The sequence below is a fragment of the Aspergillus welwitschiae genome (assembly GCF_003344945.1).
Source record: "Aspergillus welwitschiae strain CBS 139.54b unplaced genomic scaffold BDQ94scaffold_23, whole genome shotgun sequence".
NCBI lineage: Eukaryota > Fungi > Ascomycota > Eurotiomycetes > Eurotiales > Aspergillaceae > Aspergillus > Aspergillus welwitschiae.
The window spans coordinates 105,923-126,920 of NW_020798717.1; the positions used below are offsets into that span (position 1 = coordinate 105,923).

The window sequence follows — 20,998 nt, forward strand, 5'->3', positions numbered from 1 at the left end:
CTCGACACTATTTACGGAGTAGATAGCCTCGGCCTAACGGTGATAAACGGAAAATAATCTAATATTTACCACGAGAGTGCAAGAAAAAGTAAACAATAAGATCAATGATGAAGGAGAAATAATTCCAACGGTCATCCTGCTGCAAAATTCCTCCTTTCTTCCCCCAAATCGAACTGGCTCGTGGAGTAAGTCCGTCATCCGCTCTTCTGGAGTTCAACCTCCACTGAATGAATCATGCAGCAGCCGACATGATTCTGCTCACCAGGACGCTGATCATATTCTAGTCTAGTCTACATTGATTCCACACTACCTGCGACCGGTCAAACTAACGACTGCTGCGATGAGGCAATGTTCTCCTGAAAAGCTGCAAGCGTTGTTGCTTTGCATAACGAGCACGTTCTGCTTATTCATCTCGGCATATCGCTATCATTACTAAGCGTGCCCCTTCATAAAGAGGTTCTATGCAACTTTTGAGGAATGATTGTTGACGGATACTCTATGGGTGGAATGTGGAATAACTCAGTCTTGCTCCTCACCTTCCGCCTCCGCAAATTCCTCTGTAACCCACTGGCAAAACTTCTCAAAATCTGCATACCATTCCTGCAAACGGCTAGCCTTCGTCCCCTCCCCCAAGATCCCTTCCCGAAGATCGGACAGCCACTCCGCCGATGGCTGGTCTTGGTAACAGCTCCACCGGATGGAGTTCTCCACCATCATTGCAAGGCCCGTAAGACCCATGCTATTAATCCCTTGAACCGCTTGCCAGAACTGCCGTGTCAGATCATTCGGTTCACCGAGCAGGCCCGGCGCATTGGTACCAAGAGACACAGGAACACCACGGGATAATAAGACAGGTAGAGGATGAGTCTGAATACCGTCGGTGAGTCCAAGGATCTCGTCCGAGAGCGGGCTGCACTCAATTAGAATTTTTTTCTCCTTGATCAGCTCGATCAGTAGTGGATGTTGGCTGAGCGAGAGCCCTTGGCATATCCTCCGCGCGCCCAACAAGACAGCATCGAACAAACCTTGGTCTCCTCCTGTTCTCAGGGATTCGCCAGCGTGGAAGCAGAAAGAGATATCGAGTCCTTCTGCAGAGCACTCTTTGCGAAACCAGAATAGTATGGGAACCAGATCAGTGAGCGAGTGCTGATCATCCTTATCCACTATCATATCGAACCCGCAAATCGTATCGGGATAATCATACTTTGCCAGGATGCAATCTTTCATGTTTTCAACAATGTCTCGCTTCGACAATGAGCGCGGACAGGCCCAAATAATCCGCGCTCCGTAAAACCCTTGCCCTTCCTGCGTTCCTTGGAATCGTGCAAGCTCTTCTCGAAACACGTGGCACCAATCGCTATGGCCTTCTTCGGGGATATCCTCTCCTTCCTTGCGATATGGGAAGGTAAAAGTCGTCCTGAACTCCACGTATCTGATCCCATCGCTCCGTAGCCAAGCAAAAACATGCCGCAAGCATGCCCGCAGGATAGGCTCATAGCTGAGCAGAGAATTGACAAGCGGAATCGCACGGCTATGGTAGTTCTCACTCCCCGCTTGAGGTACACACCGGCTGCGCAGCCAGTCACGAAACCCATTTTCTCCCCCATTTGGGAAAGAAGAAGCCGCCTTTCTCAATGGGATAAGACTCGAGGGCTCGTATGCAGACGACCACACAGTAGGTCTGTCTTCCATGTCCTTTGATGCCGCCAACGAGTATTGAAAAATGAACGCCTTCTCATCCAAGTCACTCTGGGATGTCAAAGGCTGCGTCGCAAGGACACACATTCCCGGGGTAGCGAATGCCACTTCAATTAGAAAATCAACATTGATCATGGCATGTAACGGAGCGTGTAATAGAGATCCTTTAGGCATCGCCTTGATGATCCTCCACAGCTTTGTCTTCTGCACCCTATCCCAATCCAGGGACTTGGCCTCGGGAAAGCGAGCATCATCTAAACCCGACGAAGAAGACAGCTGATGTAGCTCCCGGTCGCGGACTCTGGAGATAATATTACAAGCTTTAGCGGCTGTCGGCGGCAAAGCCTTGGTAAGATTGCAATCTAGTATCGTGAATTAGCCAAGTCCAAGTAAATATGTTGAGCGTGATACGACCCACCATGCCGCTGCTTTTGTTCTTCCAGTATAAGCGAACTTCGACCCCGCATATATTGCTGAATGAAAGGATCATCAACTTGGGGAATACCCTCCTCAATTTGCCACTCCTCATCCGACTGCGGCTCCATGTTGTGCAAGTTATGCATATTGTAGCGTGTGAAACAGACTTGCGGGGTAGAGTCGATTCAGGTACCTTGAGCAGGCGAAAACAATGAGGTCATATCACGACCTTGTTCTTGATTATCTTTCTTTAGCTTGTATTCCAAGAAATTAAACCATTTATCACAACAACAGGTTGTGTAGTGTAATGGTCATCACTCTGGATTCTGATTCCAGCAATCCCGGTTCGATCCCGGGCACGACCTTTTTGTCTTCTTCCCTTCACACAGCCGCTCCTGTCACTGGTTGTGTCGTTGATTTTTCGCCCAGTCGAGTTAAATTTGTCCGTCGCAATTATTGGCCTTGAATGAAGGGTATACCGATGTGGTAGCTGATATCTACCGAACGCGTCCACCGACCGGTCGTTTGTTTTTTGGGGAATTTCTGCCTTGTGTATCCCACACCGATCAATATATCGGTTTCTCCGTTTCATTGATTCTAGGGTCCGAATGTAGCACATGCTAATACGATGGTAGTCAATGGCAATATATATCTAGTAGTGGCATCCCTGTCTTGCAGTCATGTTGTACATCCCCGTCTCACAGTCCAACGATGTTCCATGCCCCAACCCGCTTGCCGTTCCCCCTCGATGTAACGTATCAAGTCGCAGGCTGCATGCGGGAATAGGCCATTCATACAAGATTCCAACATGCTGAATCTCGCTATGTGAGGTCTGGGCTCTGTTCCAGTGTAGCATCCGTCCTGCTGTGCAGGTGTCTCGTTTCCTCTACTAGCGTTGGGAATGGATATGTAGCTGCTCTTAGCGTACTGTAGAGATTGTTGGAAACTAATTTACTACCCAGAAACTATATCCAAATGGTACTAGGTAGGGAGAGGAGGTAAGTATTGTTCTCGCGAGGAAGAAGGGTGCTTCTCATAATCCATGTTACCCTTTTGCTCGCGATCCGGGCGTCAAGACGCCAAGGGTACCATGAGCCCCAATACTCACAAGCCATGCATCATATACTGCATAAATCCGCCAGATTTGTTAGCCACGGACTCGTAAATATCCAGCTGGATCATTCAGATATTGAGAAAGTCATACAAGAAAAACGGAGAACACATGGGCTCATCCACACTGACCCAAAGAGACCGACTAATGAAATTCTCCTGAGCCTCTTGCTCTTGTTGTTTGATTGAAGGTACTGCATTTACGAAGTGCTTTCAATAATTTCGAGTCCTAGCTAAGCGTGTCCATATTATGAATGATCCGTGATGTAAACCCTGACTGCAACGTCATATTTCTCCGAATTTTGATCAAAGGTAGCCAGCCACGTAGATTGCTTGGAATGGCCATTTTTTATGGATCATCCATGAAATTTTAGAAGAATCTCTACCATAGCCTTCCCAAGGTCAGTAGATTTCGCTCCTTCAATACTTAACAGACTCTAGAAAGTATGAGACGAATAAACCAAACCGGCAATATAATTCCGTCATTGCATCGCAAAAGGTGTTAAAGCAAATAGTCGCTACCGCAAGTGTGCCTGTGTGCAAAGTATACTTCGTTTATACCAAATATTTGCATGGTAATTGTTCTGATGTATAGTGTGTAATGTTGTTTGCTGAAATATGCGACGCAGAGCACACCTCATCAGGCCAATCACACTGATCGTCTCCAAGCTACAACTGCACGCCCAGATCTCCATCATGAGATTCGACACAATGCGAAACAACGCAGTTTTCACTGAGTGAGCCACAGTCAACAGTAATAGCGATGTCATCAAGAAGCATGATGGTTAGCCCCTTCCGTGCAAGGCACTAGGATGAGCAAAGCCGGCTGATAGGCCGGGAGGTAAGGTAAAGCCACGAGTTGCTCAAACGTCATTCTCAAAGTTACACTGCTCCGTACGATTAACTGCGTGAAATGGAACATCCCCGCAAACATGCTCGTTCCTGGCTACACAGTCATTCATAGTAAGCAGCAAAAGTCTAGGTGACACTGGGATGGAAAAGTATAAAGGGTAGACCGCCGGAATGGCCGTGATTCCATCCCTGGCATAATGCATCTTGCCAATCGATAGAGCTTTTCAACCCACATTGTACGACCTCAAGTATTAAGTTTCTTTGGAGAAGATAAGCTGCTTAGGTCTCACCATTCGCTGATCAGACGTGTCTCACCGAAAGCCTATCATAAACCATCTTCTGTTCGCGTGTCATTCTTCCCGCAAATGTCTCCTAGAAGAGGCTGCAGGTGAACCATGAGACAGCGTCATATCCCTTGGATCCGTGACTAACTCAACTGACTCCTTCCTGAGGGGTTACTCCTCGAAAAATGATGGTAGATGAAGAAGTTCTGACGACTCGCCAAAAGACTACAGTCATCCCGCCGGCTTGCAGAATATCGAAAGAGATTGCCGATGTTCATGCAGGTGATCCAGAAGCCCCTCGTGTCGATAATCTCGGTGCTCGAGATATGAAGAAAACGCCCAGAGAAGAACATCAGGGTGAAGAAAGTGATATCGGAGAAGCCGACATAAGCCGCACCCCACAGCAACTGTATCGCCATTGCATGTCCAGACACACCAAGCATGTGGCATATGCTGGAATATTGATACTTTTCACAGGGTGAGTCTTTAGTACTAGCTCTTTCATCCCTCAAAGATTCGCAAGCTTACCTACTTATTATCCCCAGTTGGTGGGTCGCGGGGCTGGTCCTTCACCACGATGACCTGGGATGGCTAATCCCATTTATCGTCTATCTGGCCATCACTCTGCGCATTGTCTTTCTTTATCTTCCCATATCTGTGCTCACCAGACCGGTCTTCTGGATCTGGAAACAGACCATCTCGCGTCTTGTAAGCTATGTGCCTCCAAGGTTTCGTATACCAGGAGCAGCGTCAATGACAATTACCGTGATTATGATCGGGTGCTTCGTCTCTGCGGCTACACCAGACAACACGCGAGCCGACAGAGCAGTCAGCCTATTCGGACTGATCGTCTTCTTGTTTATCCTATGGCTCTTCTCTCGGGATCGCAAGAAGATCGTCTGGCATACCGTCATCGTTGGCATGTTGGTTCAATTTATCGTGGCGCTATTCGTCCTGCGGACACAGGCGGGATACGACATCTTCAACTTCATATCGACCCTAGCTCAGAAGCTACTGGGATTTGCAGAGCAAGGCGTCGATTTCCTCATCGAGACAGGCTGGGCTGAGCAACACAAAGGCTGGTTCATCGTCAGTGTCATCCCTGCGATTATGTTCTTCGTATCTCTTGTGCAGCTCCTATATCACGCTGGCATCTTACAATGGTTCGTTTGCAAATTCGCGACGTTCTTTTTCTGGTCGATGCGTGTGTCCGGGGCAGAAGCGGTTGTTGCAGCGGCCTCTCCGTTCATCGGGCAGGGGGAATCAGCCATGCTTATAAGGCCCTTTGTACCGCACCTGACCATGGCTGAAATTCATCAAATCATGACCTCTGGATTTGCCACCATCGCCGGCTCCGGTCTCATCGCATACATCGGCATGGGCGTCAATCCTCAAGCCCTTGTATCTTCCTGCGTCATGAGCATCCCCGCCTCCCTGGCAGCATCCAAAATACGCTGGCCCGAAAACGAGGAAACCCTCACAGCAGGCCATGTCACCGTACCGGAAGACGAAGAGCATCAAGCCGCAAACGCCCTTCACGCGTTTGCAAATGGCGCCTGGATGGGTATTAAAATCGCCGGCATGATCACCGCCAACCTACTCTGTATCATCTCGCTGGTCAGCCTAGCCAACGGCCTTCTCACCTGGTGGGGACGTTACTTGAATATTAACGATCCTCCTCTGACCATCCAACTCATCATGGGATATATCTGCTACCCCGTTTCCTTTCTCCTTGGGGTTTCCCGTAACGACGACCTCCTGAAAGTAGCGCAGCTAATCGGGATGAAGCTCGTCATGGTAAGCTCCTTCTGCAATACCCAGAGACCACTCCTAACAAAATGTATAACCGTTAGAACGAATTCATAGCCTACTCAGCCCTCCAGACCGACCCGCAATACCAGTCCTTATCTCCTCGATCAAGACTAATAGCCACGTACGCGCTCTGCGGATTTGCAAACATCGGCTCCCTGGGAAACCAGATCGGGGTCCTGGCACAATTGGCTCCCGAGCGGGCAGGAGATGTGTCTCGTGTGGCTGTTAGTGCAATGATAACAGGGGCCATTAGCACGCTTATGAGCGCAGCAATTGCCGGAATGATTGCTATCTAGGAAGTCGGTAATAGTATATCTGGCTCGCTGTCGAAATGACCGTTCAATGTGTGTGCGTGTGTAGTTGAGCTGAGTATCGCATAGCAACTGTTCTTTTAGAGCAAAGACGGAAAGAAGTGAATTCGAACTGCTAGTTCTTCAAAATGTCTGTTTGCGTACGAAGTACTCGACGTAAGAGAAATGATCTCAAAGGGCTTCGACAAGTCCGGAAGACGCTGCCGCTCTTCTCCCGCTTTAGGAAGGTACGGATGCTCTCTCTCCCTTAACGGTCTGTGAGTGATGGAGGGGATAACACTGTGTAACATAGCATATTTATGGGATATGAGAGGATATATAGAGCACATAGCTATTCATCCAGTATTGTAGAGTATATAACGTTGTAGCTATGTAGTACTATATGTGTACCTTGTGGCACTAAGTACTATCTAGGAAAGTAACATCGGACTGAATGGGATGGGGCGGGAGCGATAAATTGTGGGTTGTTTATTTGTTTATTTACCAGTAGTTGCTCTGCTTGCTTGGAAGGACACTGATTCATAGTAGATATTGCACATATTATAATAGCCTTGGCTAATGTGGGTATATTGACCGTGGGGTTGAGATCGACTGCCATGCTCTTCATCCTGGCGATGAAAAAAAATAGTATATCCTATGTATTCTGCTACTATGCTTGAATATACAAAGTTAACACTTATATTCATCAAAAGATACAATGGAAGCTACCTCTTTGTTCCGTGACTGCCTACGTAATAGCTACCAACGAACCCAACATCATGTGCAGGTAAAAATAAGAACGAATGTAAAAAGCAAAGCAGGGTATTTATCCCGGGACACGCGGGCTCCTGTATTTCCATTCCAATTGTGGCCCCAAACGAAAATTCCCCGAACGCATAAACTCCTGAAAATCATCGGTGCTGAAATCATGACTCCTGGCTCCGTCGATGTCACGACCAAGACCAGGATGCACCATGCAACCGTTGCCCCCAATGAAACGCACAGACCCCGATCTCATGCAATGCAAGTCGGTCCGTCCCATGTCTGCGGGAACAACCGAACGGACGACGACGATTATAGACGAACCATTTACTCGATGTCTTCGATGTCGCGGTGCCGGGCCATAACATGTTTCTTGTATTCTTCTTGATCGGTATCCCAGAGTTCAGCGGCTTGGGCGTTGAGAGGGCTTGCGCTAATTATTGGTTAGCATGAATGGTCGCAAACGTTGCGATGTGAATTCGTCTCACTTGTTAGGTTCACCCAGCAAGCTCTGCAAACTGAGGAGAACACTCTGCACGTTGTAGACGGCACTCCACTTGTCCTTCAGGATGTCCAGACAGATGCGGCCGGAGAAGTCGACATTGGGGTGGTAGATGGGGGTTTTAAACAGAACGGTAGGGGGAGCGTAAGGGTAGTTGTTGGGAAAGGCAAAGGAAAGACGGAAAGTGAGTCCTTCGTAAGGAGTTTCGGCCGGTCCGCTGATGGTGGCAGTCCAGGAGAGGAGGTTGCCATCGGCGTCAGGGAAGGCCGAGATTCCCGGAGAGGGGGAAAGCATCAGCTGCATCAGCTCGGCTTGGAGGCTGGCGAGATAGAATGATAATCAGTATGCAAGATTCCAGAGGAAATCCGAGGGATTTGGAGGCTGCATTCAGCATCATTGTACGAACCGCTTAGTGACGCTCTGAATGTCGGTTCTCTGGGCTGACGAGTTGAGCTTGGACGCCTCATGGGCGTCAGGGGCCGAATTCTGTGTGTCTTCCATACTGTAGTCCATTCTGAAGGAGAGCAAAGAAATCGGGGGGCTGTAGCGGAAACAACGGTCGGTTTAAGAGGAAGAGACGATGACGAGAGTTTCCGGGATGGGAGGAATGTCAGGTAGAGTTAAACGGACCGTCGTAATCGGTAGGAAGAGAAAGGAAGAGGAAGAAGAAGAGGGTTGTCTGGAATGACGCTGGCTCCGAATGCAGCGGGACAGTTGGCTGGAGGGGAAGCGGATTGACCCACCCGATGAATCCCCGGATGCTGTGAACTCAGAACAAGCCTTGATGGAACGTTGAGCGAAAAGGTGGAGGAGTGGAAAAATGTTGTCTACCAGGATCACTCAAGTAGTCAAGCTCAAAAAGTCTAGAAAGATAGAAAGCAGGGGAAAAGAATACGGTGGGTAAAAGGCCGGTTGACAATAATGGAGGGGGATGTTCGGCCTTTCATTGTTTACTCGGCCATCCGCCCGGCAACGCCGCCGCCATCTGATTCTTTGGGGCTCCACCAGATGACCGGTCCAGATCATCTTCAACCGTCACACTTTGGAAGTTATCGTGAGTCGCTAGTCATTTTGTCATCAAGAAACTCAGTTCCCTGGTGGTCCTCCCATGATGGGGTCTAAGGCTCTTGTGAGAAGGAGCCAGGTGAAGAATTATTATTTTAAAAATTTCTCACACCCTTCTTCTCAGCCAAGCACTGGTCAGTGTCTACAGCAAGTTCATACAAAGTGATTGTGGTGTCTTTTCGGTGCGACGCCGGATCTTTTCCCTCCAGTTGGGCTTCATTATTGGCTGCTGCGGGTCCAAATCGAGCCAGCCAAAGCAGCATGGCCAGTGTGTTAAGTAGAAGGTAGATCAGGCGGTCAATTAGTCGATATAATGCTCGTAGCTGCATCTCTCCTGTTCTTCGCATTTCTCAGTCAAGTCCAAAAATTTCAACTAATCTCTTGTGTTACTGCTCCTTGACTCCATCTCTCTGTCGAAATATCCCCCTTCCTCCCCATCATGTTGGGTCCGCTAAAAGGCTGCGCCAGGCAGCCGATCAACAGATTACCCAAAGAGGATAAAGTGGCTCTCGCGTTCCGCCCAGCGCGTTCTCTTCAGCTTCGTTCTCCTTCCATCGCCCTTGCATTGATACTCGCCACCATCACACGATCATGGCTCACTATTAACTTCCTACTAATGACACGATCTGGAAATTTCAGTTGATCTGTCATATTTTTGTCGTCTCGTGAATCTTCGTCAACATGCACCACTCTCAGCTGGCCCCGCTGCCAAATGACTTGCCGTTTCGCATCGTTTCCAAAACAATTGGTCAGGGTGCTTACGCTTGGTATGATGGACTTCGTCGATTGAACTCTGCTGCTCGAAATACAGGACATCTGCTGACGGAAATTTACGGGCCAGCATCAAGAAGGCCGTCCCCACCTACACAGACAATCCCGTTTTCGCAGTCAAGTTCATTCACAAAGAGTACGCCGCCCGCCATGGAAAGGTTAGCCCGCGTCAGCTACAAATGGAGGCGACAGTTCACAAACATATTGGGGATCATAACAATATAATATCATTCTTTCAAACTGGGGAAGATGACATTTGGCGTTGGATTGCGATGGAGTTGGCCGAGGGTGGCGATTTGTTCGACAAGATCGAGGCCGACGAGGGTGTTGGCGAGGACATTGCGCATGTATACTTCTCGCAACTCATAAGTGCCGTGGGATATATGCATTCGAAGGGCGTGGGCCATCGCGACATCAAGCCGGAGAATATGCTCTTGACAGCTGACGGAAACTTGAAAATCGCAGATTTTGGGCTAGCCACGTTGTTCGAGTATAAGGGCGTGACGAAGTTATCTACAACTTTTTGTGGGAGTCCTCCCTATATTGCACCCGAGGTGATATCTTGCAGTAGCAAACATACGATGAAAGGCGCAGGATATCGGCCGGACCTGGTGGACATCTGGTCCTGCGGAATCGTCTTGTTTGTCCTTTTGGCTGGAAATACCCCGTGGGATAGTCCAACAGAGACCAGTTACGAATTCCAGGAATACCTTGCAACGAATGGACGCACATCTGATGAGCTTTGGCAGCAATTGCCTATAGAGACTCTTTCGCTACTGCGCGGAATGCTGAACATCGACCCCTGTAACCGCTTTTCCTTGGAGGACGTCCGGAGACATCCCTGGTATACCCGACCGAACAAATATTTGTCCCGAAACGGCACATTAAGGGATCCGATCAACTTAGCTACAACCATGTTCGAGTCACTCCATATCGACTTTTCCCAAGATCCCTTCGCTCAACCCCAGGGGGGTAGTTTTGGCGGCGGTCGGATGGATATAGATCTGGGTGATGGCATTGATGCCGAACAAAGGATATCTTCAACGCAGCCGGAGATGCCGAGAACTGATATGCTGGTCGACTGGGATACTCCCCAATTGGCGGATGCGTTCTCATCAACACAACCCATGGGGCGACCGTTTTCTGCCGACGACATGTCGGCCCTCGATCATCTAGAGGATGAACCGTCCATGTCACAGTTTTCGCCTCATCCGTCCGTACCGCTGAGTCGGACGCAGAAAGCACAGCGATTCCATGACATCGTGCCTTCTCGTCCTATGACACGATTCTTCTCTACGTGGGAGCTTAAGATCCTAGTTCCTCTCATCTGCGAGGCTTTGCATCGTCTAGGGGTTCCGGTTCCTGCGGTTCCCGCCGTTTCCGCAGGGGACACTTCCGCAATGCTTCGTATCGTGACTCGGGATGGGAGGATGTGCAGTCTTCAAGGTAAAGTTTTGATCGAATGTGTCTCCGAGGGCCTTTTCGAGATCGAGTTCATGAAGGTGAAGGGCGATCCGCTGGAATGGCGGCGTTTCTTCAAGAAGGTGGCCGTGCTTTGCAAGGACGCCGTCTACAAGCCTGACTATTAGAATAAAGCCAGGATACATCCTTACGCATCTCGACCAGGCATCTATAATTCTGCTGTTTTGCTTGGCTTCATGTCTGACGGTTAATGTACGAGTAATGCCATCTATAACGATTGGGTAAGGAACGGGTAGGGAAGGAAAAGGGTTTGGCTGGTCATTAGGTCCTCGCTATTAGCTGATATTAGTATTTCGACTCAAATGAAATTAAGAAAATGGAAGACCTTCGGAAAATTCAAGAATCATCAAGAATCCGTGCGGTGTAACTTTGCTATATATAGGACTAGTAACCCGCCTATGATAGCGCTGGAATGTAGTATCCGGCATTCCAAATGCAACAAGAGCTTTTAGGTTACAGAGCAGAATTATTCACTTGAACTTCTAGACCAACCTACGTAAGCCACATCAGCCTTTTTATATGCCCTAGCAAATTTTTCAGATACAGGTGAAGTTGATCGGCGATGCCAGGCTGAGCTGTTGCTTGTCGGCCTGCGCATCCCCCACGTGACGACGGTCTAGATTGCGGATTGTGGGGGGATAAAATGGAGCTTCATCCCCAAGAAACAGTTATGGCCTTTGCTTACACCCTCCGTCGCACGAGCTAGATGAGTCAGTCCTGTTGGCCCTCAATGGTTCTCTTTTCCCAGTCTCACCCATGGAGAAACTCCCCGTAGAGATCCTCTGCGAGATTATTGACTGTACGCTGTTTGCCCCCATTTCTTTCAGGGTCCAGGTTACCCCACATCACCGGTTTCATGCCATGTGCTAGACCTTCATTAGCATTAGCTGACGCACCCTTAGATCTCACCCCACACGAGCGGGTACAACTTCAGTCCGTCTCGAGGCGGCTATTCTCCGTGGCCCGGGATAACAATCTCTGGAGACTCCACTGCTTCGAAGAGTCATGGAGCGCTTCCGGAGCCTTGCGTTCCGCTACCAACAAGACTTCCGAGAGCCTAGTCACTAACTCCACCGCTTCCCTCAGCTCATTAGGCCAGACTTCGCTTCGATCGCTCATACAGCCAGGCGCGTCTGGGCTCCGAGACGGTAAAACAAGCGGCTTGGATCAAACACCGTCCTATGGGCAGAGATCCAGAGCAGCGGCGTCGTGGGACCCGTCTTACGAAGGGGAAGAGGTGAACTGGTACTCGGAGTACATTGCTCGAAATGGCCCGATCTCGCTTAGCTGGATGCAGCAACCCTTCACCAGGGCATCACAGGGTGGGAGAAGGGAATACCGTGAGGTCAAAGGAATGGGACTGCTTCGAGACTGGAGTACTGCTCGACAGAACAAAGTTGTTGCGCCCCTTGATGACGGCAGTGTCTGCATTTGGGATCTTAATCACTCGCACTCTATTGGATCCCAGAGCACCAAGGGTAAGATTCTTGGGGTCAGCTCGCCGGGGATCTTGATGGCAAACCGGTTTGGAAGACGAGATAACTCGGGAGCAAAGCAAGCCTTGGAATTCGTGAATCTCGGAGAATGTGTCAGCGTAGACTCTATGCGTCGGAGGGCCTACCTGGCTGTCGGGAATATTCTAAACGAGGTAGATCTCGAAAGTCTCACTGTTATTTCCCAACAACGCTTTCCTTGGTCCGTTTTTGCCTTGTCCCAGGAGACAGATTATTCTGTACCGTTGACAGTGGCTACCACTCTGAGTCTTCACATCTACGATGGCAGAATGTCGGCGACGGAGGAGCAAGAGGCGATCACTCTACGCTGTGAGGAGCCGACCGTTTCGCTAGTCCCCAAGTCCGAGATCTATTCTCCTCCAGATTCACCCCTTTTGCAACTACAACCAAACGGACGACCCCCGCACCGGATACGAAGCCCTGATCTCTCAAAGAACAGTGACAACTATGCACCCTTATTCCAACCAGGACCTCTCTCGCTTCTACACCCTCCCGCGCCGCACGTGAATTCGATCTTCCTCGCCGGCCGTTTTCCAAGCATCTTACAGTATGACCGCCGCTTTTTCCCACGGCTTCAAAACACAATTCATTCCGGTGGCCAACTCTGCGGTCTTGCTGCTGTTCCTGCGCCGCGATTCCCTGTCTCTCCCAACTCTGAGTTCCCCGCCTCCCACAAGTTGGTAGCGTGCGGTGACTACAAAGGGCGGGGCTCTCTTGAACTTTACAACCTCACGCCCTCCAACACTAACGCCAAGAGCGATCCATCGGGCTGCTCGTCCAACCTGTCTACAGTGTACCAAAATCGGCAGAGTGTCGCTAGATCCAAGGTGCTCTCGGTCGAATCACACGGAACCCGAATTGTCTACTCCGATGCAGACGGCAATATCAAATGGGTTGAGCGTGATGGACGTTCCGAAGTTCGCCGCCTGAACATCAATTCATACCAACCGCAGCGAAGATACTACCCACAGCGCAATGGGGAAACGTCCACTCATTCGGGAAGCAACGCTAATGCTAATGGTGAAGAGGAAGACCAGACATTCGGATTATGGGGTAGCCTATCGCGGTCTCGCAGCGAGGGCGAAGTCGCACGAAAGGTTCTCCCGACCGGCGGCAGCCTGACAGGCGATGAACTACTTGTCTGGACAGGAGAACACATTGGACGCGTCCATTTCTCCAATCTCCCGGACATGGGTCCAGATTCGGATGAAGAAGATGACGCTATATCTGTCGATGGGCATATTGGAGAAGCGGAGCGTGAAGAGCGACGGAACAAACGGCGAGAGCTACGCCGGCGGGAAGAAGAATATGCCACTATGATGCGGAAGGCACTGGAGAGGCAGGCCGATGAAGTGAGGCGGATGGGGGGCCTGGGGCTGTGATTTGAGGATGATGTTTCTTTCCAAAATAGATGAAGCGCATTTGATAAACGCATGCTTGTCTTTTCACGATCCGCACGTACCCCTTCATGCATGATTCGTTGGTCTGGTTGACTACACCTCCAGTTCGGGCTTGATGTTATGGTAGCGATACCCTTGTGCTTAGATATAGAAATTGCGAGTGACTCTTTTAGATCAAATAGACAAGATTACACTTTGTCTTCTGTCCACTTGCCCCTTACGCTTGTCCGAGGAATTGCCGGGTGCGGCGAGAATCTCAACGGCCTCGGCCTGCCGCGATGACTGGCTTCTGACAAACCATTAGTGATCCCCCACGGGTTTTGCCTTTCCTTCGTATTCTTTCGGTCTCTTTGAAGGGCTCCGCTTCTGCTTCTTTGCTTCTAGTTACAAATAATTTCTCCCATTTCCTATACACAGCTTTTTCAATTACCTCATTTCAAAAGTAAGGGAGAGATTCCGTTCCCTCTGTCCTCCCCTCCCCGCCTTCTCCGAATCCGAGCCTCCGAGTTTCCGCCCCGGAGATACAGTCATCCCACTCAAGATTGTTACAGAATCGCAATTGCACAGCATACCCTACGCAATTGTTATAAGCCATTGAGTTTCGCACTCAGACTGGGTTCAATTCTCGGACATAATTATCAATTCCAATTCAACCAGTCTTCCCATTTCACCAGAGGAATCAGTTACCCTCAAGGTAGCATTTAGCCATTCCCTCAGCCCCGCCTCCAATTCCGCAAAGCAACGAGGGGCACATTTCTCCAAGACAACCACCTTCCTCATACAAGACAACCAACCCGAAAATACCAGCCAACATGCATTCCCCTTTGGATCCAACCCTTCAATTCGACTCTATTGAGGACACAATAGCGGCCTTTAGTGAGTCACCCAGCTCCAGAACCTCCCACCCGCGCCGGCGCGGGAGGCAAATCCATCCCACCATATTCATTACACATACATACAACATCCATGTAACTAACAAGCACACCAATGCACCAGAGAACGGCGAATTCATCATCGTGCTCGATTCGCAAGACCGCGAAAATGAAGGCGATCTCATCATTGCCGCTGACTCCATCACTCCGGCGCAGATGGCTTTCCTTGTTCGCCACACAAGGTAAATCCCCCATTTCCCCCACCTCCTTTCCCCACGAGCACATCAAGTGTTACTTAACGGGATCACCAATGCTAATGATGGATGAATAGTGGCCTGATATGCGCCCCCGTTACCCCCGAAATAGCCACCCGCCTCGCCCTCCCTCAAATGGTCACCGAGAACGCTGATCCTAAGGGAACCGCGTACACCGTCTCCGTCGACGCAGCTGACCCCTCTATAACAACTGGTATCTCGGCACAAGACCGCGCTCTTGCCTGTCGGATCCTGGGATCGCCGACATCCACGGCAGCGGATCTGCGCCGACCCGGCCATGTAATTCCGCTACAGGCGAGACCCGGAGGTGTCAGGGAACGCACGGGACATACAGAGGCGGCAGTGGAGTTCTGTCGGTTGGCGGGCAAGACGCAGGCGGGTGTCATCGCGGAGCTTGTGGAGGATGGAGAGGTCGTACCGGGAGTTCCAGAAATTGGGGGTAACAATGGGATGATGAGACGGGATGGGTGCTTGAGGTTTGGAAAGAAGTGGGGGATCAAGGTATGTACGATTGAGGATTTGGTGGAGTATGTTGAGAGGGTGGAGGGTGCTGGCGCTGTGAATGGGAACTGAGTGAGTGTTGACTTGTTCCTTTTTACCTGGTCTTCTTTTCTTCATCGCCTCTCTTGCATGTCTTTCTCTTCGATTCTGTGCTGTGCTTCTTGGGGCATTTTAAATCTGCGTGCTTTCTGCTGTTTTGATACATACCTTTTGTTCTCGCTATTTTTTATGATTTACCTCATGGGATCGGACGGGACTCATTGCATTAACGGGGAAGATAACTCGAAAACTGGATGGATGTATATAGATTACCAGCTGGAGGGTGGACGGCTTGAGGGATGTTGGCTTCGTCAACAGAGTTAGCTTTTGAATTAGATGTGAAACAGATGTATACATATGTTGAAAATTAGAGATGATCACTCCTTCCTGTTATCATAATAGATCACTTAGTCTAGTCTAATATCTGCGACTAAGAGACTGGACAGGCTTCTATAACCATTTAATTATCCGGGTATCGATTTTGCTAATATAAGTGTACAGGTAACCATAGAACAACCCCATGTCTAATACCCCTACAAACGCCAATATAATGCAATGTAAGCCCCAAGAAAACACCCAAAAGACGGTGGCACACTTTTCGGAACCAGGGGGCGACGCAACGAAGCACTACCGTTTGAGGTGCGAATAATCCCTCAAAACGCCCATCATGTGAGTATTGGTAGTCTTCCCACTCCGTCGTGGCTTCTTCACCTTCTTGTTCTCAATCTTTGGCCGGGCCTTGACAACCTTGTTCTTGTTGGTAGGTGTGATACCCGCCTTTTCCAGCTCTTCCTTAACAGCTTGCTGATCAGGAACCTTGATCTTCTCCCAGATCTGACGGAACTCAGGATCAAAATGCTGGATCAAGGATGGATCATTGGCCCAAACCATCTTGGCATGATCGTCCTTCTTGTTCCGAGTTACAAGCAGCTTGCCTTCCTTCTCGAGCCTGTTGATCGTGTCCTCCACATTTGGCCAACCCTCCCGAAGTTCACGTACGCTCATCCCCGCACCGGTCGACTGGGACTGAAGTTTCTGGAGGAGCTGTTCGGCGGTACGGATGTTGTGTGGGGGACGGAAGCTGAAAGTGCCTTCGCCGTTTGCGCCGCTGGGATCGTACTGGACCTTCTCGTGCATCTGCAGAATGCTCCGGAGTGCTTGAACATAGCCTTGGTCGTTGGCCCGATGTTGAAGGGACAGGTAGGAGACGATATCGGCAAACTTGAGCGGAACTCCCTTGGATTTCATGTGCTCGATTGCAAAGACAACCTGCGTCATGATATCCTTTCCTGTGCCGGTGTTGGCGGGCTGCGAGTAAACAATATCTGCATCGTGCCGTTTGCGTCTCGCATCATCGCTTGGAGTAGGTGTAGACGTAGAGGATGGGAGCTGGGAACTGCTCGCTGAGTTGGTGTTGTGCACGAAACGACGCTGCTGGGGCATTCGGGCTGCATAGTCCATGACACCAGCGTTGAAGCTCTTTAGCTGTTGTTGAAGATGCGACATATTGGCGGTGGTAAGGCTGCGCCTAGATCACACCTGGGAGAGAGAGACGTAGAACGAAGGTCGAGGCCAAGGGGGCAGTGAAGCCAGACTGAGGCAAGGCCTCGCTTTGTGAGAGCACAAAGGAGCTCTGGTAAAAGCTGTGTTATATCATATGAGAACAGAGAGAAATGGGCCAACCCCGAGGGACAATCCCTAGATCAAAACTACCTCACAGACGAGGTAAATCGAGTCAGTGGGGATGTGGGGAGAGAAAGAGAAGGAAGAAGGTCGTCATCGCCGCCTTGAGACTTTGCGATGCAGCCGTGCCGGCCTGAGGCGGCAATTTATCACGTGACTATTGACATGCGCTAACCGTTTCGAGAGCTCCGCCCAGCCATGAGCCTCTCGTTCGTTACATCTCATCGCGCAACGGGGCCCTGTTCATCTTCTCCCCTTCACTGGTGTCCATTCCATCATTCCCAGCGCTTTTCCATGGCTTAGTCTGCTACCTGGAAGCTGTGCGCTCTCGCTAACGGGAATATCTTTTCAACGCGCAGCAGACCCATTCCGATTCACCTCCTGTGGCTTGTTCCGTCACTTCATCCATTGTTTGTCGTCATATAGAATTACCCTTCATTTGCTAGCAGCTATCGCTGCGGACAGCCCATGGTAATCATGGCTGCTGCTACGATTGAGTTACCGTTTATTTCGTCGCACTACGCCATTGCCGAGTCGACTTTGAGCACCCTCACCACAGCTCCTACGGTCGAGCTAGTCAACCAGCTCTTGGAAGCTATCACTACGAAAGCACGCGAGCATGACGAGCTCAAGTCTGACAAGATACGCCTCGAGGTGGAACTCGATAATGCCGTTCGCTCCAGAGACAACAAAATCAAGGTTCTGAAGAGCTCGGTCGAGAAAGGTCATGCCGAAGTCGAGGAAACAAGGAAGAAACTTCACGAGTCCGGTTAGTTCCTATGCGGACCCGCCAATACGCGTCTACTTACGCTCTGCAGAAAACACTCGTTCTACCCTGGAATCCGAGATCGCTACACTCAAGTCGTCCTCCACGTCAAACGAGTCTGAAGCCAGCTCATTGAAGTCTCGTATATCGTCGCTCGAAGCTTCTAATAGAGACACTCTATCACTCCTCGAATCCAAGTCCGCAGCATACGACAAGCTTGCCGAGGAGCTCTCAACACAACACAAGAAGACAATCGAATTGAGACGCGAACTTTCCACCGCCGAGCAGAACCTCCAAGCCGCCAACTCTGCATCCGCCAGCGCTAAGTTCCGTGAGCAGAGTCTTCAACAAGATCTGGAATTGACAAAGAAAAACAACGAGTGGTTCGAGACGGAATTGAAGACCAAGTCCGCCGAATATCTGAAATTTCGCAAGGAGAAGAGCGCCCGGATTTCGGAGCTTCAGCGTGAAAACGAGGAGATCAGTGCAAATGTTGACTCCTTGAGACGAAGCGAGAATGCCCTTAAGAGCCGCCTGGATGAGGTGGAGCAGCGTTATGAAGAGGCTCTTTCCAGCATCAACCAGCTCAGAGAAGACGCTATCAAGGCGACCGAGTCGTTCAGAATCGAATTGGACAGTGCAAGTAGACTAGCCGAATTGCAGTCTAATGCTGCAGAGACTTCGAAGCAGCGTGCCAAGGAATGTCAACTCGCTCTGGATAAAGCAAGGGAAGATGCTGCGGAGCAGATTTCCCGACTCCGAGTGGAGATTGAAACCGAACATGCCGACAAAGAAGCTGCTGAACGCCGCGTTGCTGAGCTTGAGCTCACGGTCAGCCAGCTCGAATCCGATGGTTTTGCTGGAAGAAGATCCATGAGCCCTGCACTGAATGGCGCAGGGCCCAGCACCCCAATGCGTCCCAGTACCCCAGTTGGCGCGTTTTCACCTAGAGCGTCGCGCGGAAAGGGAGGACTCACACTGACGCAGATGTATACCGAGTACGACAAGATGAGAACTTCGCTGGCCATGGAGCAAAAAACAAACCAAGAACTTCGATCAACTCTAGACGAGATGGTCCAAGATCTCGAGGCCAGCAAGCCTGAAATCGATGAGCTGCGTGCGGACCACGGTAGACTTGAAAACGCTGTTGTTGAGATGTCTAACATACTGGAAACTGCTGGGAAGGAACGAGACGATGCAACTAAGGAGGCAAGAAAGTGGCAAGGCCAGGTGGAGGGATTGGCCCGGGAGGGAGACATTTTGCGCCAGCAACTCAGAGACCTGAGCTCCCAGATTAAGGTCTTGGTTTTGGAAAATGCAATTCTGAAGGAAGGCGAAACAACGTACGATAGGGAGGAACTCGAGAAGATTGCGCGCCAGGAGATCGATGACTCCTCTGCTGATCTCAACCCAACCGGACGGTTCATCAGTCGCAATCTGATGACGTTCAAGGATCTCCACGAGCTCCAAGAGCAGAATGTTACTCTCCGTCGTATGCTGAGAGAGCTTGGGGATAAGATGGAGGGTGCAGAAGCTCGCGAGCAGGATGCCATCCGTCAACAAGAGCAAGAAGAGTTGAAGGACCTGAGAATCCGGGTGCAGACTTACCGTGACGAGATCGCTAACCTCGTCGCTCAAACAAAGAGCTATGTTAAGGAGAGAGATACGTTCCGGAGCATGCTTACCCGCCGCCGTCAGACTGTTGGCGATGCTTCTGTCTTCTCCCAGTCTCTTCCTCTGGGCGCAGCTCCTCCCGCTTCTGAAGAGCCGGCCAAGGATGTTCCAGACTACGCTGATCTGTTGCGCAAGGTGCAGGCACACTTCGACAGCTTCCGCGAGGAGTCCGCCACCGACCATGCAGCTTTGAAGCAACAGGTCAATGAGTTGTCCAGGAAGAACAGTGAACTGATGAGCGAAATTAGCCGCTCTAGCAGTCAGCTTGTTGCCGCCACACAGAGAGCGGAGCTTCTTCAGGGTAACTTCGATATGCTCAAGAACGAAAACGCAGAGATGCAGAAACGCTACGCTACCCTCCTGGAGAACGCTAACCGTCAGGATATCAGGACTCAGCAAGCTGCCGAAGATTTGGTGGAGACGAAGGGCCTCGTTGAGAGCCTTCAACGGGAAAATGCCAACCTCAAGGCAGAAAAGGATCTCTGGAAGAATATCGAGAAGAGACTCATCGAGGATAACGAGACACTACGTAACGAGAGAGGCCGACTTGATTCTCTCAACGCAAACCTCCAAACCATTCTCAATGAGCGGGAGCATACCGATGCTGAGAGTCGCCGTCGTTTGCAAAGCAGTGTGGAGTCTCTCGAATCGGAGCTTCAATCCACCAAGCGGAAGCTTAACGATGAGGTTGAGGAAGGAAAGAAGGCATCGCTGCGTAGGGAATACGAGCATGAGCAAAGTCAGAAGCGAATTGACGACTTGGTGACAAGCTTGGGCGCAGCTCGGGAGGAGTTAGTGGCTGCAAAGACGACAAGAGATCACTTGCAATCGAGAGTCGATGAACTCACTGTCGAGCTGCGTAGCGCCGAAGAACGCCTCCAGGTCGTGCAGACTAAGCCCAGTGTGTCTGCTGCTCCTACTGAAGCGCCTGCGGTTCCGGAGGAAGGCCAGGAGAGTGGCCTGACACGCGAGCAGGAACTTGGTATTGAAGTTTCCGAGCTCCGTCGTGATTTGGAGTTGACAAAGAATGAGCTTCAACACGCCGAAGAGCGGGTGGAGGATTATAAGGCTATCAGTCAGCAGAGCGAAGAGCGTCTGCAGTCTGTCACTGAGACCCAGGAACAGTATCGGGAGGAAACGGAGCGTCTCATCGAAGAGAAGGATAAGAAGATTCAGGACCTCGAAAAGCGCATCGAAGAAATCTCCGCCGAGCTTTCGACTACGAACGG

At 50.3% G+C, this 20,998-nt stretch overlaps 7 protein-coding genes and 1 non-coding gene across 8 annotated transcripts; 5 read left to right on the top strand and 3 right to left on the bottom strand.

The window, feature by feature from the left end:
• Nucleotides 1-272: 272 nt before the first annotated feature.
• Nucleotides 273-2,261, bottom strand: BDQ94DRAFT_180287 (putative CECR1 family adenosine deaminase; the record flags this gene model as incomplete). Its single annotated transcript, XM_026773587.1, has 2 exons — nucleotides 273-2,060; nucleotides 2,117-2,261. 2 exons carry the CDS (start codon nucleotides 2,259-2,261, stop codon nucleotides 520-522), a joined length of 1,686 nt encoding a protein of 561 aa, XP_026624516.1. The 3' UTR covers nucleotides 273-519.
• A 147-nt stretch (nucleotides 2,262-2,408) lies between these two features.
• Nucleotides 2,409-2,480, top strand: BDQ94DRAFT_t182. Its single transcript has one exon. It is a non-coding gene; the product is annotated as a tRNA-Gln (tRNA).
• A 2,066-nt stretch (nucleotides 2,481-4,546) lies between these two features.
• On the top strand, nucleotides 4,547-6,469 carry BDQ94DRAFT_180289 (NupC/NupG family nucleoside CNT transporter; the record flags this gene model as incomplete). The annotated part of the gene is made up of 3 exons (XM_026773588.1): nucleotides 4,547-4,839; nucleotides 4,907-6,158; nucleotides 6,215-6,469. 3 exons carry the CDS (start codon nucleotides 4,547-4,549, stop codon nucleotides 6,467-6,469), a joined length of 1,800 nt encoding a protein of 599 aa, XP_026624517.1.
• A 658-nt stretch (nucleotides 6,470-7,127) lies between these two features.
• Nucleotides 7,128-8,627, bottom strand: BDQ94DRAFT_146816 (putative ubiquitin conjugating enzyme (UbcK)). The gene is made up of 3 exons (XM_026766898.1): nucleotides 8,134-8,627; nucleotides 7,714-8,046; nucleotides 7,128-7,658 (listed from the first exon to the last, which is right to left on the bottom strand). Exons 1-3 carry the CDS (start codon nucleotides 8,238-8,240, stop codon nucleotides 7,553-7,555), a joined length of 546 nt encoding a protein of 181 aa, XP_026624518.1. The 5' UTR covers nucleotides 8,241-8,627; the 3' UTR covers nucleotides 7,128-7,552.
• Nucleotides 8,628-9,174: 547 nt separating this feature from the next.
• BDQ94DRAFT_146820 (putative serine/threonine protein kinase) lies at nucleotides 9,175-11,394 on the top strand. The gene is made up of 2 exons (XM_026766899.1): nucleotides 9,175-9,559; nucleotides 9,634-11,394. Exons 1-2 carry the CDS (start codon nucleotides 9,474-9,476, stop codon nucleotides 11,150-11,152), a joined length of 1,605 nt encoding a protein of 534 aa, XP_026624519.1. The 5' UTR covers nucleotides 9,175-9,473; the 3' UTR covers nucleotides 11,153-11,394.
• Nucleotides 11,393-14,263, top strand: BDQ94DRAFT_57716 (uncharacterized protein). The gene is made up of 2 exons (XM_026776090.1): nucleotides 11,393-11,844; nucleotides 11,948-14,263. The coding sequence occupies exons 1-2, from the start codon at nucleotides 11,802-11,804 to the stop codon at nucleotides 13,939-13,941; spliced, it is 2,037 nt and encodes a 678-aa protein (XP_026624520.1). The 5' UTR covers nucleotides 11,393-11,801; the 3' UTR covers nucleotides 13,942-14,263.
• A 20-nt stretch (nucleotides 14,264-14,283) lies between these two features.
• Nucleotides 14,284-16,024, top strand: BDQ94DRAFT_146823 (3,4-dihydroxy-2-butanone-4-phosphate synthase RIB3). Its single transcript, XM_026766900.1, has 3 exons — nucleotides 14,284-14,835; nucleotides 14,956-15,073; nucleotides 15,163-16,024. The coding sequence occupies exons 1-3, from the start codon at nucleotides 14,772-14,774 to the stop codon at nucleotides 15,677-15,679; spliced, it is 699 nt and encodes a 232-aa protein (XP_026624521.1). The 5' UTR covers nucleotides 14,284-14,771; the 3' UTR covers nucleotides 15,680-16,024.
• On the bottom strand, nucleotides 16,016-17,385 carry BDQ94DRAFT_146825 (transcription factor TFIIE subunit TFA2). Its single transcript, XM_026766901.1, has one exon. The coding sequence runs from the start codon at nucleotides 17,150-17,152 to the stop codon at nucleotides 16,274-16,276; it is 879 nt and encodes a 292-aa protein (XP_026624522.1). The 5' UTR covers nucleotides 17,153-17,385; the 3' UTR covers nucleotides 16,016-16,273.
• Nucleotides 17,386-20,998: the final 3,613 nt, after the last annotated feature.

Coding starts and splice junctions, on each gene's coding strand:
- BDQ94DRAFT_57716 (XM_026776090.1), top strand. CDS start 11,802: ATGGAGAAACTCCCCGTAGAGATCCTCTGCGAGATTATTGACT. Junction 11,845..11,947: donor CCTCTGCGAGATTATTGACT/GTACGCTGTTTG, acceptor ACGCACCCTTAG/ATCTCACCCCACACGAGCGG.
- BDQ94DRAFT_146816 (XM_026766898.1), bottom strand. CDS start 8,240: ATGGACTACAGTATGGAAGACACACAGAATTCGGCCCCTGACGCCCAT. Junction 8,047..8,133: donor ATTCAGAGCGTCACTAAGCG/GTTCGTACAATG, acceptor CTATCTCGCCAG/CCTCCAAGCCGAGCTGATGC. Junction 7,659..7,713: donor TTGCTGGGTGAACCTAACAA/GTGAGACGAATT, acceptor ACCAATAATTAG/CGCAAGCCCTCTCAACGCCC.
- BDQ94DRAFT_146825 (XM_026766901.1), bottom strand. CDS start 17,152: ATGTCGCATCTTCAACAACAGCTAAAGAGCTTCAACGCTGGTGTCATG.
- BDQ94DRAFT_146823 (XM_026766900.1), top strand. CDS start 14,772: ATGCATTCCCCTTTGGATCCAACCCTTCAATTCGACTCTATTGAGGAC. Junction 14,836..14,955: donor GGACACAATAGCGGCCTTTA/GTGAGTCACCCA, acceptor CCAATGCACCAG/AGAACGGCGAATTCATCATC. Junction 15,074..15,162: donor TTCCTTGTTCGCCACACAAG/GTAAATCCCCCA, acceptor ATGGATGAATAG/TGGCCTGATATGCGCCCCCG.
- BDQ94DRAFT_146820 (XM_026766899.1), top strand. CDS start 9,474: ATGCACCACTCTCAGCTGGCCCCGCTGCCAAATGACTTGCCGTTTCGC. Junction 9,560..9,633: donor GGTCAGGGTGCTTACGCTTG/GTATGATGGACT, acceptor TTTACGGGCCAG/CATCAAGAAGGCCGTCCCCA.